The 17,690-nt window shown below is 39.0% G+C and overlaps 1 protein-coding gene across 1 annotated transcript in view; it reads left to right on the forward strand.

Moving 5' to 3' along the window:
• COL9A1 (collagen type IX alpha 1 chain) overlaps nucleotides 1-16,156 on the forward strand; it is a 67,736-nt gene extending 51,580 nt beyond the window's left edge. The window contains exons 29-38 of the mRNA XM_061460527.1: nucleotides 624-677; nucleotides 1,424-1,495; nucleotides 4,806-4,841; nucleotides 4,960-5,004; nucleotides 6,392-6,424; nucleotides 8,568-8,714; nucleotides 9,709-9,763; nucleotides 11,490-11,678; nucleotides 13,814-13,891; nucleotides 15,150-16,156. Of these exons, the coding sequence (XP_061316511.1) occupies nucleotides 624-677; nucleotides 1,424-1,495; nucleotides 4,806-4,841; nucleotides 4,960-5,004; nucleotides 6,392-6,424; nucleotides 8,568-8,714; nucleotides 9,709-9,763; nucleotides 11,490-11,678; nucleotides 13,814-13,891; nucleotides 15,150-15,334 (894 nt within the window). The 3' untranslated portion in view covers nucleotides 15,335-16,156. The remainder of the gene's footprint in view (nucleotides 1-623; nucleotides 678-1,423; nucleotides 1,496-4,805; nucleotides 4,842-4,959; nucleotides 5,005-6,391; nucleotides 6,425-8,567; nucleotides 8,715-9,708; nucleotides 9,764-11,489; nucleotides 11,679-13,813; nucleotides 13,892-15,149) is intronic.
• Nucleotides 16,157-17,690: the final 1,534 nt, after the last annotated feature.

The raw sequence follows: 17,690 nt of genomic DNA on the forward strand, positions 1-17,690 counted from the left end.
AACATATCTGAAGATACAAAGTGAAAATCCTGTAAAAATTTATACTTATCACTACTATGAATGGGGTTTATTAAAGGTTACTGTGCCCTGTAACAGTCTAGACTGTGGGGATTTTTTTTTGTTTATTCTGTTTTTTTTTTTTGTAATTCCAATGAGTTTGTTAAGCATGGCTTCAACATACATTTCATATTTGTCCATTGTTTGTGTGGGATCATGGGCTTTTAAGTATGTGGTGCAGTTGATGAAACTAAGCAAAAGTCTATAGCTAAGCACACCCATCAGAGTTGTCTTAGTGAAGTAAATATGTTTGTGGCAAGTAATTCTCAGGTGCAATCCCGTGAAGTGGCCTTATTTCTACATAATCACTTGTCAGAATGAATTTGTCGAATCACTTAATGCCAGCTAAATATTGTACACCGTTGTTAACTAAAAATGTTTGTGTTTCTCAGGAAGTTTCACTGGTTTTAATACATGTCATATTTTTTGCCCTGGTAAATAGAAGTCTTGACTAAAGCAACTGCTAAGTAGTATAATTAGCTAAGCATTAAGAAAAAAGTCAAATATTATTCCCTGTTCACAGGAAATATTTCAGGAAGTAATGATGTCCTTCTATTTCCTCTAAGGGTAGCAGAGGGGAGCCAGGTCCTGCAGGTCCTCCAGGTATACCAGGGAAATGGGTAAGCATTTTATTTACGTATTGAGTGCTCATGTTTACTTTCAAGGAGCTATGGTATCATCTGGAACTACACTTACGCATTTATCAATGCGGGGAACTGAAAATAACATTGAAATGAGTGATTGTTGAGTTTCTTTTTCAGTCCTCTGTGACTGTGCTAATATTAGAAAATGCTGTTTAAAAGTATATGGAGATGTGTGTTATTTTTTCTTCTATTAAAATAACCACACCCAAACATAAATCCTGTGATGTGCAAAGCTGGGTTGCACACTCTTCTGTGGGCTGTGTGTACTCGGGGAACAGGAGCGGTAAAAGACATGCCTTTCTGCTGACAGCCATGTGAAACTAATGAATGGAGCAGATTATGAATGCTACCTTTTACCAGTGCTCCAGCAGTATTTACACAGTCACAGTCAGAGGTATATCTGGGGAGGTTTTTGCTGAAAGAGCCTGCTGTTACAGAGGAATGTACAGATTTCAGACTGCAAGATCTTAGGAAATCTTTTTAAGAGAACCAGACTGTTACTGAGAGAGGAAAGCCCTGTAAGCCATTTCTCTTCTGTTTGTCAGCAATAAAATCAAAGTAAGATGCTGTTTAAAGGGCTGTATTTTGGATTAGCTCTGTTTTCAACAAATTAGACTGTTCTGGGAATAAGATTCTGCCCCATCTGCTTGTCAGAGCATGACCTTAAGTTGTTCATTCTAAAACAGATTGGGTAATTTTACACCCTTGACTTATTTTCACAGGGTCCCCAGGGTGATATTGGACTTCCTGGACTGCCAGGTCCTCCAGGCCTACCTGGTAGTAAGGGTGACCGGGTAAGAAATGCACTCATACATACAGGCTGCAGTTCGATGTCAGGAGTAAATACAATAATTTGAACACTGTTTTTTTTTTTTGTTGTTTTCTTCATGAATTAATGTTTGGATTCTTGTTTTGTATGTGGATCTGTCAACTGCTTGAAAGTGGTACTCAAGGTGCCCATTAACTACTTAAATATAAACACATAAAATATACAGGAAAAGTCTTGACAGTGTTACTTAAGGGACTGAAATAAGATTACTGACATAAATTTTTTTTTTGTTACTGTTTTTTGAGTTTGGATCATTTAAAGACCTAAATCGTATTGCAAATCTTTGAATCAGCTGGATCTGAAATTGTAAGTCAGGGCCTCTGGTCACTTCAGAGCTTTGGCATGTCAGCCCTGGTCTACAATAAATACAATGCCTTTAACGTACATCTTAGGACCTGCTATGGAAATTGACAGGCTAATGGAGCTATTGAGACATCTAAGCATACACATAGAATTGCAGGATGTAAGTACCTTTTCTAGTGTTAAAAGGGAAGAACTGGACCCTGGGGATCTTGCATGCCAAAAGAAGATACCTTGTTTTGCTGAATAAATGTCAGTCAAGACAGTATTATAAACCCCCAGATATTCCTTATCTTGCTCATAGGAGGCTACAGAGAATAGAATTCCCTCACCAAACTTCAGGCATCTTTGTTACAGAGACAGTTCTACACTGTTTTTTATCTTTCTTATTTGAGAAGTACTTTAGTATTAAATGAATTTAGCTTGTGAAGTGTCTCTTTCTTTCCCCTGACAACCAAAGAAGTAATAGAACTTCTATAGTCAGTAATAGTCAGACATAGGTATCACTGCTGTAGATGTCTTTGGTTGACAAAGGAATCCTGGTTTTGATATGCTCCTGGTATACATTGTAGAGTGGCTAGATATGGCTTGCAGTTGGTTTTGGCAGCTTTTAAAACAGGCTCAGTACTTAAAAATAAGTCTCAATGTCTTTGTTGTTGTTAAGGTGGGTTTTTTTCATGTTTTTGTGGGTGGGTTTTGGTCCTTTTTTTTTTTTTTTTTCTTTTTTTTTAATGCTGAGGTCAGGAACATGTTTCTAGTCAAATGCAAGTGTTGACAGAAAGCAACCTCTTTTTATTAGGTTAGTAATGGTTCATACCTTAGACTACTCCAGGGGCAAATTGAAGGTACCTGAGGTAGCAAATAACTAGCATTTGGTGCAGTGCTGACAGTCTCCCTCCAATGATGCCTGATTTTCCTCATTAACCTTACAAAGGGTTTGGACCTTTAGGGTGAGAGCAGGTAATACAGGTGATAGAATGGGATTCATTTGTTGGGTCGAGTCCTAGGTTTAAGAAGACTCCCGGACCCGAATAACTGTTTGCTTCATCTCCACTGAACATTATTTGGTTGCTGCTGCTCAGGCAGGTGCGCCACTAATTTTAAGTTTCAGTTTCACCTGGCTTTCTGCCTTATTTCTCTTGTAGGTTTGCCAATTGCAATGGATCCCAGGGACTGGGTATCACAGTATATTGCAAAGCACCATCCTAAGGTCCTTCATTCTGTTTTAGTGATGGGTCTAGCTATTTAGTGATGGGTCTAATGCATCCATCATAAAGCTGGCATACTATAGCAGAGATACCCATATAGAACAATGTTACAACAATGGATCACACATTTAGTGAATCTTAGAGTGGTTATGCAGGTATGCTGTGGATAATGCCAAACCCCAGCATTCACCACTTTTTATTCATGTATTTTGAATTGGTTTCAGATACTCTGGTTCTTTCTGTTTTAGTAAATCGATCAGCACCAGTCAAAACTTTACAGTGTTAAATAGTTACTGTAGCCCCAGGTACAGTTTTGGCTGATGCTGACCTGCAGTTTTGCAAACAATTCCTGGGCATGGTTTGGGAGGAATTTTTACAAACAGATAACCAGTATGTCAAAAAAGTGGATATTTTCATATTTTGACTACTTGCCCGATTGTCTGCATTGAAATTTTGGGAGCCAATGTAAAATAGATTCAGATAGTTTCAGCTGTGATTTTTATCTTTGCTAATACAAACATTATAGGCCAGGTTTCCAAGAAGCAGAGGCTTCTTCCATCTCAACCATATCTATTGGCTGTTTTGTTGCTCTAAAGAAGAGTACATGGAGAAAAAGAACCACCAAAATGCTGTTGGGCTGGAAATCACGGTATTTTTGTGTGAGCAACTGGAAAGCCTTAATAAGGCACAATTTTGAGAACACTTGAGACAAAATAGTTTTGGCGTTGTTTGACAAAGTCAGAATGTTAAATAGGTCTGTGTTTTCAACTGCTTAGCTTTGTGGATAATTTAGTATTGCCTCTTTGTCCTCAGGAGCATAACAAATCTGAATTTATTAAACTGTAGATGTTACACTGGTTTGAGTGCCTAAATCTTACGTGACAAATGGATCTCTGAAATAGGAGACAATATGGTGTATCTCTGTCTTAGAACAAAAAATTATGCACAGTTATAGTTCTTTTGGAGTGTATATGTTTGTGCACAGACTGCAAAAGATATTTAAGGATGGTACGATTGGTTTTCTAATAGAACACAAATACTAAGACTTTCTTAAATAATACACTGTTTACAAGTGAAATATATTTACTATAGAAACAAATTACATATGTTGAAATTAATCAGGTTTCTGCCTGTCCACACAGGTATGTTTTATTAAAGGATTCTAAGATGAAACATTACGTATATACTTTTTTTGAAGGATGATCAATTTCAAAACTCAAATCATTCAGCTTTAACTATAATAATCAAAACTGAAGAGACAATTCAACTAAAAAACATTGAGAATTGAAACAGCAAGCAGGACAAGATTGTGACTGAGCTTCTGGATGTGCCTATGCTTTTGACACGTTAGCAGGGCTGGTATGGCCTACAGCAATATGGAATACTCAATAGGACTGGGAAAAGTGATATACTTACTGGATTTTTTACTTATATCTTCTAACTAATTTGCAGAGCAGAGTTGTAGCAGCTGCAAGAGCACCTGCCATGTAAAGGGGAGATCCATCTCTTAACAGCCAGAATCTGTACCATCCAGTGCGGCAATGTGTTATATGTTCCACGCTATTACTCACTGTCAGTCTGTCACCTTAATTGTATTGTAAAATTTAAGTGCTTTCATTTTCAAAAGTTTGCAGCTTTAAAGGACCCTTGCATTACTGCTAGATGGTAGGGGGGATTGAAGATCAGCTAATATGCTATTGAATTGCAGTTTCAAATTCTCTATTATTTTATTATTACTAACTTTTTTCAATTTCTTCAATCTTTCAGGGTTCAGTGGGTGAACCAGGGCCTAAGGGTGAACAAGTAAGTAATGTTAGAGATCACGGTACTTTCAAGTCACACTACTGAATGCTGTAGTACATTACACTGACTAGATTTGCAGGCTGACAGTGCATCTTTTTTTTTTTTTTTTTTTATATAGGGTGCACCTGGAGCAGAAGGAGATGGAGGAGAAAAGGGTGACTTAGTAAGGCATTATTTTCTATTCACCTGATCTAATATTTTGTTGTTGTCAATTAAATCTGTAAAGTATTGTTGGAATCCTTCAAGCATATGTTTTGATTGTTGAACATCACATTTCAGTTTTATGCTAACTGGGCATTGCAGAAAGCAGCAGTTTTTTTATTAGCCTGGTCATGCTATTCCTGCTGGTTTGAAAGCACTCTAAAATATGCGGATTCTATTAGGTGTAGAATGCAATACAAGCTGCCTTGAAGGAGGGGTGTATGTATATATATAGATATATATGTAGAGATACAATAGCTATATAAATATACATGTATGCATCCATACACATGATAAATTCTTGGTGTTTGAGGCAGTGGGGATGAGGATGTAGCTTAATACAGGTGAAACAGGAGCACAGATAAAAAAAATATCCTTAATAACTTGATGGAAATACTTTGTATTATCTTTATCTTCAGAAATAAGATGTAGCAACTGACTGTTGGGGAGAGAGAGAATGGTTTGGGAAGAGGCTGTGAGGCTGTGACATTGCTGGAGGAATGGGTTGTTTAAGTGTGCTGCCAGTCTGTTTTTAAGCCAGTAACAATTCTTAACTTCATTTCACTTACCGCATATTCATTAAGAGGCAAAGTCACCTTTCTGACCTTTAGAAATCAATTCACTAATGGTTTTTAGGAACCGCAAAATACAATTTTCAGAAATCTCTCCAGGAGTAGTATGAAAACACTGAAAAAGATCTAATCGATTTTGTAAGTGATTAAGAGATCTTGAAAACTTTTCTCCCCAACTCCCCCAATTCAGAGGGAAAACTAACTAAAAACTTCTGAATACTGGGCCTGCCACTCTCAGTCAAGAGAGAGATGGATTTTGGGTTTGCTCAAGACAGGAGCAAGGGTGCTGGGAACTAAAGCTTCTATGTATTTGGCTTCTTCACAGCATGTTGGGTAGACAGTTGCCTGGTTTCTGTTGCATTTTTTTCAGGGCTAATACAACACTAAAATATCTGTAATTGTTACACTAGAAATTCCTGATTAAATAATGCTTCCTCTAAAGGTTTCCAATAAATATACTGTTTGAGATTGTCCTGTGCAGTAACTGTGCTTTGAGAGGTTAGAGCCATGAGTCTAATTCTAAGACAAGCAATACGAAACCAATTATAATAAACATGCTTTCCTAGTTGAACTTTACAGGAATGTTTTTGAGAAAGGAATTATACAAAAAATTCAGAAATTGAAGTTTTATTTCCAAATGAGTTGCAATTCATTTGATGTGCCAATTTGTATAAATCAAATCAATATGTAATATATTTTTTTAATAGTAAAAAAAAAAGGTCAAGTTTACTGTAATGGATACTCTCTTCTAATGCACTTTGTCTTATTTTTGCTTAGGGTGATATGGGACTGCCAGGAGCAAAGGGAGCTGTAAGTATAATGAATAGCACTGTTACAGAAGTACAGAGATCTAGTAGGTCAGGTAGATGGTTTTCTGATTTAAGAAAGAAAATACCAGTAAAGAGCTGAGCTGTTTATCACAGATTAAATTGAATGAGCTCCAACAGCATTTCTTCTGTTTAAATTTTGAATGCAGTTAATATTAAAATGCACTAGCTTTGGAAAGGAATTCATGTCCTGAATTGCAAGCTCCATAAAAGAGAAGCACCATTCAGCAGCACTTTTCTGGCCAACTAATATTTATTTATTTATTTATTTATTTAGGCAATGAATGCACTCTTTGTGCAGTAGGTGTTGTACAGAAGAGAGGCTTGGTGCAGTGGCTGCGTGTGCAGCCTGTAATCTGTACACTGTAAAAGGCTGACAGCAGGACTGTGGTGTTTGTGAAAGCAGAAGTATTTTATGGCCCAGATTCTTTCCTCTCTTCTATTTTTTTACATTTTATTTAGAAATTACAAAATGCTGGCTTTGATGTGGGAGGTGAGCAGAAGCTTGTCAGTCACAGGAGAAAAAGACTTTTAGAGCTGAACACATTCTTTTGTTGCAGGATCACTGAAGAGTGGGGTTGTTACAGCAGCTGACTGAGCTATGATGCTAACATATCAATAGTTCTTCCTGCAGGGAATTGAGGCTGACAGTGACAAAAAAACCTCTGCTTGTGTTCTCAGTGGCCTGTGTGATTTTGGGGCTAAGCAAATGCAATCTAAAGAGTATTTACTGCCAATCAAGATCTTATGAGAAGGACGTCAGGAAGAGCTTGAGTAGAGGAAAAATCTGTAGTAGTATCCGCCTAGATTTTAAAAATCCTCTTCTCTTGATAGACTCCGGAGTGCTTGTCATCCTAGTGAGTACATACATCAGGGAACTTGGTAACTCCCCAGGCTAGGCAGGAAAGGAATGACAGCTTCCCGGTGTATAGCCCACGAAGGGAATTTTGCTGTTGTCTTAATACATCTATTGAAGCATGTCCTGGAGTTTTCTTCTGATGAGGGCAGCAGTTTTACATGTCGGAGATGCAGCATAGCTGGAACTGAAATGACTCCATCTTGTGGATGTCGTTGATACCACGGCTAAGCAATCACCTCTCGAATTACCTCCTTCAGTAGGGTTTGTTTTGTTCTTCCCAGTAGATTTGGGAAGCCATAAGTATGTAGGACATTTTCCTGCTTCTTTAGGGTTTTGTTATGGCTTTTGTTTGTTGTGGTTTGTTTGGGTTTTTATTTTGTGTTTGGGTTTTTGTTTTTGGGTGTGTTTTTTTTTGTTTTGTTTGTTTTTTTAGGGTGTTCTTTGTCTTTGTTAGCACCGCTATGGTGGTATAGGTCTCACTCTGCATCATATTTAATCTCTTTTAGAAAATTTACCAGAGTGGAAGCTATAGCTTTATTTACTAAATGTACTTAAGTGGAAATATTGATGAGGCCATACCAATCCTTTTGTTTCCCATGAGCCAGGATGCTTATACCAGTAAACCAGCTCTTTCTGTCCCTTCTCTGAGTGAACTAAGTCACTATTGCATCTGTTCAGGTGGTTTGTCAACATCAGTTTGTGTGAGGATGTTCCTCCCCCTGTGCCAGCAAACTCAAGCGTAGTCACTAGAACCTGTGTGCAGTCAGCCCTGGCTCTGAAAGATTAAACAAAGCAAAAATATGTGTTCCCAAGCATCCTGGGGCTAGGCAGTACAGGCTCATACTGTGGTATTCTCTGTGAAAGAGCACGAAAGGCATTTGGAGTTGGAATTTTTGTAATTTAGGGAGCATTTAAGATCTCAAAAAGTTGCATGTGACATGCATGAGGGCAGAAGTAGAAACCAAGGTCTGTTCCCTGACAAAAAGCCCCGATATTTTGTGCATGTCACTATGGATTTGCCTTTTTGACAGAATATCTTATTATTCTACTTACCCCCTTTAAGAGAGGAAAAAAGATTTGTTTTTATGTTTATAAATCCCAAACTGCTGATGCCAGTCACTCATTTAAAAAGCAGCTGTTCAACAACTCTACATCCCAGGATTCATCGCTTTGCATTTGTGAATACCTCCTGTCACCACTTTGATGTGTTGGAATGAGTCTAACACTAGTAGAGCAGTCCATTGAAATGTCTCTCTTCCATTGTCAGGTTGGTAATCCTGGAGAGCCTGGTGCCCGGGGGCCTGAGGGAAGTCGGGGACTGCCTGGCATGGAAGGGCCACGAGGCTCACCTGGACCACGAGGTCTGCAGGGTGAACAGGGTGCCCCAGGTCTGCCTGGCAGCCAAGGGCCAGCTGTAAGTACTGTTTTCATGTAATTGGTATCTATTAAACACTAGCTGTCACTCACCACTCTGTTTGTTACATCAGGAGATGCATAAACATGCAAAACCCAAGAGCCACAGGAGTTTGAAAAACACTGTACCTCATAACAGACATGACAGACACATCTGTGCACCAGAGAAATCCTAGGGCTGTATGCAGTTAGGTCCTTGGGTCCTCAGCTTTCAGTTCAGTTCTATTTTTTCATGATGGCCCTAGTCCTCCAGGGTGCATGAAACCATGTTTGATACATGGTGTATACACATAGTATCTACCTTGCTAGTCAAATTGACTTCAGCTGGAGCAGTTGCACTTGCAGGGACTGGAACACATCTTACTGACTGGTGTACTGAGTTTGGCTGGGATAGAGTAGCTGATACAGGACTATGGTTTGGATTTGTGCTGGAAATGGTGTTTATAACAGAGGGATGTTTTAGCTATTGCTGAGCAGTGCTTAGGCAGAGTCAAGGCCTTTTCTGCTCCTCACCCCATCCTAGCAGCAAGGAGGATGGGGGTGCACAAGCTGGGAGGGAACACGTCTGGGACAGCTGACCCCAGCTGACCAGAGACATACCATATCATATGATGTCATGCTCAGCAGTAATACAGGGAAGGTTGGCAGGGGGCCACTGCTCAGAGACTGACTGGGCATCAGTCAATTGGTGGTGAGCAATTCTTTTCATTTGCATCACTTGTTTTCCTTGGGTTTTATTTTTCTCTCTTTGTTACCCCCTTTCTCCCCACTTTTCCTTACAATTCATAACATTAATGATAAAAACTGGTTTTGGCTCAACCCTCAGGTTTTCTCACTTTTACTCTCTGATTCTGTTCCCCATCCTGGCTCGGGGGGGGGGACTTAGCTGCTGGCTGGGGTTAAACCATGACAACTGGATAGCAATTTTTGCATCAGGCAAGCTTATAAAATTTACTGTGATATCAAGTCCTAAACTCTTATTTTTTTAATCCTAGGGGAAAGAACCAACTGATCAGCACATTAAGCAGGTTTGCATGAGAGTCATGCAAGGTAAATACGCTAAACATTATTTGATGTCTCTTCTGCATTTAAATCAGGATAATCTACTGCTGTAGAGGAAACCAAGATTTTCCCACTCCTACCCAGAACAAATAGCGTGGCCTCAGCAGGGGGCTGATTCCTACCTGTGAATGTGGACACAGTATGAGAGAATATGAGAAACGAGTCCCTTATTTATGTATTTTGTAGCCACATTGAACTACCTGTTGATTCCACACTATCATTACTGTAGTAACCAGGCCATAGACATGTTTTTAAGAAATACATGTATTTTGTTTACAAACCACTTGCTATATTTATATATATAAAAATATACAGCTTCACTGAAAGCACGGTTGGCCATTTGTACTCACAAAAACACTAGTAGTTTATCACAAACAATGTGCAAAACTTACTAGTAGTTTATCACAAACAATGTGCAAACCTATGTTCAGAGAGGGGTTTTCTGGAGATAACATACCATAAAATGAAAGCAAAAGGCAGATGTTCAAAAGCTTAATTATATTTTCTTAGTTCTTGACATACATAGAAATTGGGAGTTCTTCTATTACAGTTGGTTGCATGGGATTTACTGAGTTAAAAAAATTTATGCTGCCCTGTAAGCACAAAAGCGAAGGACATGGGAAAAATCTAGGCTGTCTTCATTGCACCCCTCTTGAGAGCCCCTATACTTATCAGTGCTGTCGTGAGATAGGAAGAAAGATACAAATGAGCCCCTGGAACCTGCTCAGCTTGAAGACAACTGTAATTGAAGTTCACCTGCTCCATAGGCTTTGCTTACAGAGTGCTCTCCTCACTCTTCCTGATGTATCTGCTGGTTATAGCTTCTGTTTTATTTCAGCTCCTACCCCACTCCCCCCATCATCTTACTATTCCTTGGTTCTGGACACAAAATAACTAGTCTTGCCGAGTCACGCAGACTTTATAGCAAACGTCATATGGAGGTGTGTGTGGTTGTATCTAGAGAAAGTTATTCTGAGGCATGCTTGGAATATGAATTCTAGAATGGAAATGTTAAGGAAAGAGAGGACTATTCTCCTGTAGTGGCCTGAAAAGGAGGGAGGAAGAAATGGGAATATCTAGCTGAGGCCATTCTGAGGAATGGCAAGCTGATCCTATGACTAATGAAAAGCAAAGTTCCTGCTGATTTACCTTAAGAAAAGGCCAACATAAAATGTTTAATTATATATCAAATTTCAACTCATGAACACCAATTTGAGGGTTTCTTTTCTCTGAAAAAGGCCTGCACTTACCAGGCCAACATAGACAACTGCCATCCTGCTTCTCAGCTGCTCCTTCTTGAAAAGATGAATCTTGACAGGATCAACAAGTAGTAACAGAGAGATTTGCTCTTTTAAGAGGCAGCAATGGCATGAATAAGTTTTATTGTTAGATGGTTGAAATCTAAATGCTGTAGAAAATTATAAGGACATTTCTAAATAAAAATATACATTTGAGTCATTTAACCCATCAAACATTATATTTTTAAGATGGAGGCTTCAGAGTGACCAGCTGCACAGTGTGCCTGTGCAGTTTGCCACTGGTAGTACTAAGTACATCTTACGTGCAACAAACTTTGTAAATGGGATTGTCTATCAGGAAGGTGCTGTGCTGTAATCTCTCAGTTTCCATAGCAGAGAATACACCTTGTTCTTCAGTGAACATGAGAACATTCAGGTACACTAACTGTTTAATTCTGTCCTACTATTCATTGCAGAACAACTAGCTCAGCTGGCAGCCAGTCTTAGGAGGCCAGAATTTGGTGCTCCAGGTCTTCCTGGCCGACCAGGGCCACCGGGTGCTCCAGGACCTGCTGGTGAAAATGGCTTCCCAGGGCAACTTGGTCCCCGTGGCTTGCCTGGCCTTAAAGGTCCCCCTGGTGAGATCGGTCGTAAAGGACCTAAAGGTAAGAAATTCTGTAACTGACCTTCATTTATTGACTGTCCCAGGTTGGTGGGGTTGGGGGGGAGGTTGGGTTTGTTTGGTTTTGTTTTTCTTTTTTCTTATTTTTCTTTTGGTTTACAGGTTGTCAATGCACATTGTACACTGTGAAGTGCAACAAGGTCCTGAATCTTTTTGCTAGGAACCTAAGCTGTTTCCTATAACTGTTGTCTCAATCGCCCCAGTGATAAAAGGGCACATTGGCCGGGCCTCAGCAAGGCTTGTTTATAAATTTCTTTTTTTGTCATCAAATCAGTTCTGTAGCAGGAGACAGGATGAGCATCTGCCTTAGACTAGAAGTAAGCAGCTGAGTCACATTCCTAATATTAATTTTCCCTCTCACGGACATTTGAGGTTCGTGCTTTTTGCATGCTGAGAAGTTCTGGCAGTAATTTTCTCTTTCCTCCACTCAGTCTGGTTGCGACCCTCACTTCTGCAAGAGTTAGGGTCCCAAAAGCTAACACAAACAGTCAGATTCAGTCACTGATCTCTTAAGTCTATCCAGTTTCTCACATTACAAGCAACTGATAACAACCTGCCTCTTATTTGGGTATAATACCTGAGCCACTTAACATCATTCCATCATGTACCACAATCTGTTGATTCTTTGGAAAAGACAAATCCACAGTAAAATTGACTTACCTTACATTTTACAAAAAAAAAAAAAAACAAAACTTTGATCTAAATTAATCTCTTTTGTTCCTGCCTGAGAGGCTTTATACTCCTCCAGAGGATTACAGAGTAGAATTTTCTGCGACGTCTTATGGCCACTATGTATGTGTTAGTTTCTATTCAACAGTCAATTTGATTTGTTTTCTTGAAGGAAGGCTTTATTTAAAAACTGTATTTCTGCACAGAGCTGGTCTGTCACTGGACTTTTGTCTTGAGCTTTATTTGAAAGTAAAATTGGGAAAACCTTTGAGAGAAGGAATAGAATACAAACCAAGCCAACCTTAACAGCTTTGTTGCTAGAGCTCTGTTACTATTTTCATTTAATATAATGGCATCTGTATTCACAGAAGCAACAAAAAAATGGAGACAGAAAGGTGACTGGATATGCTGAATTTGATTCAGCACACAACAGGCTGCACCATGTTAATATTAAAAGATCTATAGAGCATAAAAAAAAAAAAACAGATGAGCAAGGTGTCATGTTTCCTATCATAATTGTCATCAAATTCCAAGTTACCTTAGAGTAAGCCTTGAAATACAATTACAGATACAAGTGGTGAATGCTCTCATGTGCAAGAACTATCGTGGTGGTAGGCATTCTGAAAAGTGTGCAGGCAACCTGAACAAAATCTCAGTGCTTCACTCTATATTCCTGAGTTACCAGAGTTACACAGGACCACGAGATGAGCTGACCTTCCTCATCCATTCGTGGGGTTGCCTGAGGTCAGAATGAGAAGAAGAGGGTACCTATAATGTGATAAAAGGGAAAAGGAGGAGATGTTGAAAATGGTGTAGAAGCTCACGATAAAGAGGAGATAGAAACGCAAGAATGCGGTACCATGAGATAGAGCAGAAGATACAAAGGTAAAGTGATTTTTGACAGCATCAGCAACAGAGTCAAAAAAGAAGTAGCTCAAGGAAGGAGATTATAGTGACCTCAATAAGCGATCTGCGGTAGTGAAGGAGGGCTGAAACAAACAAGAAATTGGTTTGGGATAACCAGCAGTAAACACCATTCCAAAAAGTGTTTAGAAGCTCGAAATAGCTGTGGTCACATGTTCTTACAAAAGCCCTCAGCCTGTAACCTCAGTCTGTATTCTAAAAAAGCCAAAGTTCCATAACTTTGGTTTATTTCTGTTACATAGGCTATGGCATATTTCATGTGGCACTTATTGTCCAGCTCCAGGTGTTTTGTTTTTCTTTTGTTTTCTCAATCCAACATATCTACTTCTGAGTATAATTCAAATGGGGGGAAAAAATCCCCAAACAAACCCCAAGCATCTTAGAAGAACATGGGTCAGGACATCATTTGAAGATGCTAAGAACATATACATCCCCCCGAATTCTCTGCATATTAACTGCTCACCTCTGAGAATGAAAGTAATACTCAAAGCAGGCTGTAAGTAATGTCTCATGAATTTGCTTTAGGTGAACCAGGAGAAAGAGGAGAAAGAGGACTTCCAGGCAGAGGACCGAAAGGTTACCCTGGACCAAGAGGTCTTCCAGGTAAATATAAGAGGGTGAGGTTAAAGAAGAAATGTGGTAAACATTTGTTCAGAACTGATCCCTTAAGCTGCCTTGAAAAGATAAAAGGTGTCCGTTAACCAACACACTTCCAAATAACAGTGCTTCATAGGTAATGATGTAGTCACAAGTCAGAATTAAAAGCTCTTTTACTAAGGAGCCACCACCCCAGTTATCTCAGTGTAGAAAGATTAGGAAAGTGTCTGCAATGCATTAAGAAAAAAAAAAAGAAGCAATCACATACACCCCCCCCATATAAAAAAATTGCCTGTTTTTAATGTAAATAGAAATAATATACACACAAGCACACACACACACGTAAATAAAAACATAAAGCAAAAAGGCCACAGGTTATGTCCCTAGCAGCCTCTGCAGTCTTCAACAGTTTCATAATTTAGGACATTCACTCCTTTATTTTTATGGTCATTAATTACAGTGTTATAGAATAGGGGTCCAGGACAAATTCTTGCTGATAAATGCAGCACAACCGCCCCCTAGTGGCCAGTGAATGAAAGGAAACATTTCTATCCATATCTCCCTACAGCAGATTTCTGTGTGTATGTATAGACAAAAACTACCAAAATCCGTTCTCTTCGTAGAAAAAAACCCCAAAAAACAAAAAACAACCAAAACCAAATCACTTTAGTATATACTGATAGCCAGGACATCTGTGAAATTCACAGTTGTTTTCTTTAGAAATTCATCAGTAGGAGAGGCTTACTAAAATCACTGTATTTTTACTTTCATGTCTTCAAGGAAGAGACAAAATACACCTTCGTACTCAGCAGTTTGACTCTGTATAGCTCTTCCCCAACACATCTGGGTGGAGAATAAAAATAATTGATAATGCCTGTTACCATAATGCCTGTTACTATAATGCCTGTTTAATATAACTCTGAAGTAGTAAGTAGCATCTGCGCTTTCCTACACTGCACCAGCATGGGTGTCTGCAGCAGTGCTGCAATCAGAACCATTGCACAGCTTTTTATAGCAGCAGATATGCACCAGTATAACTGGAGAGGATTGGGACTGAAACTTCATCGCTGTAGGTGGGTAAATACAGCCTGGCTGTCTGTTAGAGAAACTGTCCTTCTAAGTAGGCAGTCCTCGGGGGAATCCACCGAGAGCAGTGAAAAGCCCATCTTCCTACTGTTTTTAAGAACAGCATGTTCAGTAAAGCTACATGAATACCAAGCGAGTCATATGATGCCAGTTTTTAGACCTGCATCCACTTTTCCAGGTGAACCAGGCAAGCCCAGCTATGGCAGCGATGGCCGTGATGGTGAAAGAGGTCCCCCTGGGGTGGCCGGTCAGCCTGGGGTTCCTGGTCCTCCTGGCCCTCCCGGACCTCCTGGCTACTGTGAGCCATCGTCTTGCAGAATGGAGGCTGGACAGAGAGCTGATAAGAACATGAAAGGGCCATGAATGGGCAACACGCATGCCAGAAGTGTCAGCATCCATTTCCTTCCTGCACAAACAGCTGAGGGAAAAAATAAGGAATGGAGGAGAAATACAAACAAGGAAAAGTGTTCAATCAAGGTTTCAGCAAGGCATTTTTAGTACAGTGGTTGTACATTCTTTCTAAAGGTGTACTTCGCAACACAAGCTGGAACAATGGTGCTTACAGAAATACAGGTGGTGCCTCTGGCTCTTTCTCCTTTGGGGCATTTAAGAGGCATTTGTCTATTTTTATTTTATTTTTTTTAATAAAGAGTTTCTGTGATTTCCCTTCCACCTTTACTTAATTCCTATGTATGATGTACAGTGAAATAATGTGTCTTCAGCCATCAAATAAAAAAGGAACAGTTTATTTACTCCAGTTGTAGCTGTTCTTTTCTGCCTATAAAATAAACTCCAGAGCCCTCCCAGGCAAATTACTCATTTCAAGGACAGTCATTTCAGTGTATAGATGTGCTGTACGTGATTGCTAAGACTCCTTCAGCTCCTCAGTTGCAGAAGCACAGCTGGGAGGCTGTTCTTATGAAAACCTGCCACCCCTGACACCTTTTATACTGTAAAACTGTGAAGGTACAACCAGCAGGTTCTCATGAATAAGCCATGTGAACTACCCACTTCATTTTCTACTCCAGTTTGTGTTGCATTCATAATTTCATATGAAGTCTAGTGCAGCTTGTCTCCTTCTCTGTGAAATTAAAATCAAAGGCTGGTAGCCACTGCCAAGGAGATTCAAAGTCCCAGAAATATGAAAGTTTTATAGTAGAGATTACATACTTTGAAGTAAGATTTGTGGTTGTTCAAAAAACAAATAAAGAATATTTTAACCCCATATGTTTTTGTATGTATGGTTACACGCAGTACCAATAAACAGAACAGCTAGAAGACAGCCCTTAGCCATCCCAAGTTGCCTTCTTTAGATAAACTCAGGTTTTAGAGGATAATGTGCAATGTGGGTATTTTCTCTCTGTTTGAATTAAAATATCGGTGGTTTTGATTTTACCTTCTCTGAAATGTTTCTTTCTCAAAGACAAACAAAACCTTTCAGTTTGCTTAGTCATCCCAGTTTTCAAATGCAAACTTTGGCACACTTGCTTTAAGCCTTAATTTTTTTCCTAGCCCTTAATTGTGTTCAAAAATAACTGACTTGTAAGCCATGTGAGAATATAAAGCAATACCCAAGTCATCTGAGCTATGCATTTTTGCATGTAACAGTAAAGAGAAAGGTACTGGTATAATATATACTCTGAAAGGAATTATTGAATAAACTAATAGATTAGCCTTAACCAAACTGTAGCTGTATTTAAGAGCCATGTCACTGGCACCTCATGTGTTGACAAAAAATGCCTAAATGGAGATCATTTGGAAGGAAAATGTCTGATAAAGCTGCCTACTAAAAAAAAAAGCATATGTTCACATTTATTGGAGACTTTTGAGAAGGAGTTAAATGGAATTAATGCTGATAAGCTCTTAATGTCCCTTGCACAGCCCAGTATTTTAAAGGATAAAATCTAAAAGAAGTTGGATCTTTACAAGGAAGTCTTATCTACATGTGTCTACTGCTCTCTTAGTTCCACAGAAGCAGCACTGGATGAATTTCAGGTGAAAGACAGGAAGAAAACAGGCATAAAGAAATACGCCATCCTTCCCAGGGACTCTGGGCAATCCTTGGAACAGCACCATTTTCCAGCACCTCCAGTTTGGCCAAACTCTCTCATAACCAACATCTCCTACATTAATACTACAATAGATGACTGCAAAGAACTTCCTTCTTAAGAAACAAAGCCAGATAACTGCATACATGGTGATTGGCTTGTTCACACATAAAGGTGTTCTCTAAGGTTTTAGAATTAGGTCAGGTTTCACTGACTTACGACACAGCCCTCAAAAGTACCCATTATGTAGTGTAAACATAAAATGTTTGTGGTAATGACAAACTGTAGTTTCACCAGCAAACTTTTATTTTGATTATAAAGTGTGTAAAACTGTTAAAAACAAAACACCCCCCCCAATAACAGAATAAAAATATTATTTTCCATATGCAATGCATAAACATAATGAACCAAAAGAAGTAAACCCCCCCAATATTTAAATACAAATGTGAAGTGCTTTAAAAAATATAGTCTGAAAAAATGCATAAAATGCCACAATGGAAAAAAATTCACAGAGCAGAGAAAACATTCATATGTAAAAACCAAATGAGAATTATTACAATCAAACAAATTCAACACTGAGGGTCATTTCAATGCAGCATCTATGTGAGTAAGTGAATAGCTTAAGACTGACAGATTTTCTGCCCTCAAGCTGACTCACAAGTTTTAACTTA

Source organism: Pezoporus flaviventris, unplaced genomic scaffold (genome assembly GCF_033815535.1).
Source record: "Pezoporus flaviventris isolate CSIRO_AGI_PZ_B2104156 unplaced genomic scaffold, CSIRO_AGI_Pfla_v1 ptg000031l, whole genome shotgun sequence".
NCBI lineage: Eukaryota > Metazoa > Chordata > Aves > Psittaciformes > Psittacidae > Pezoporus > Pezoporus flaviventris.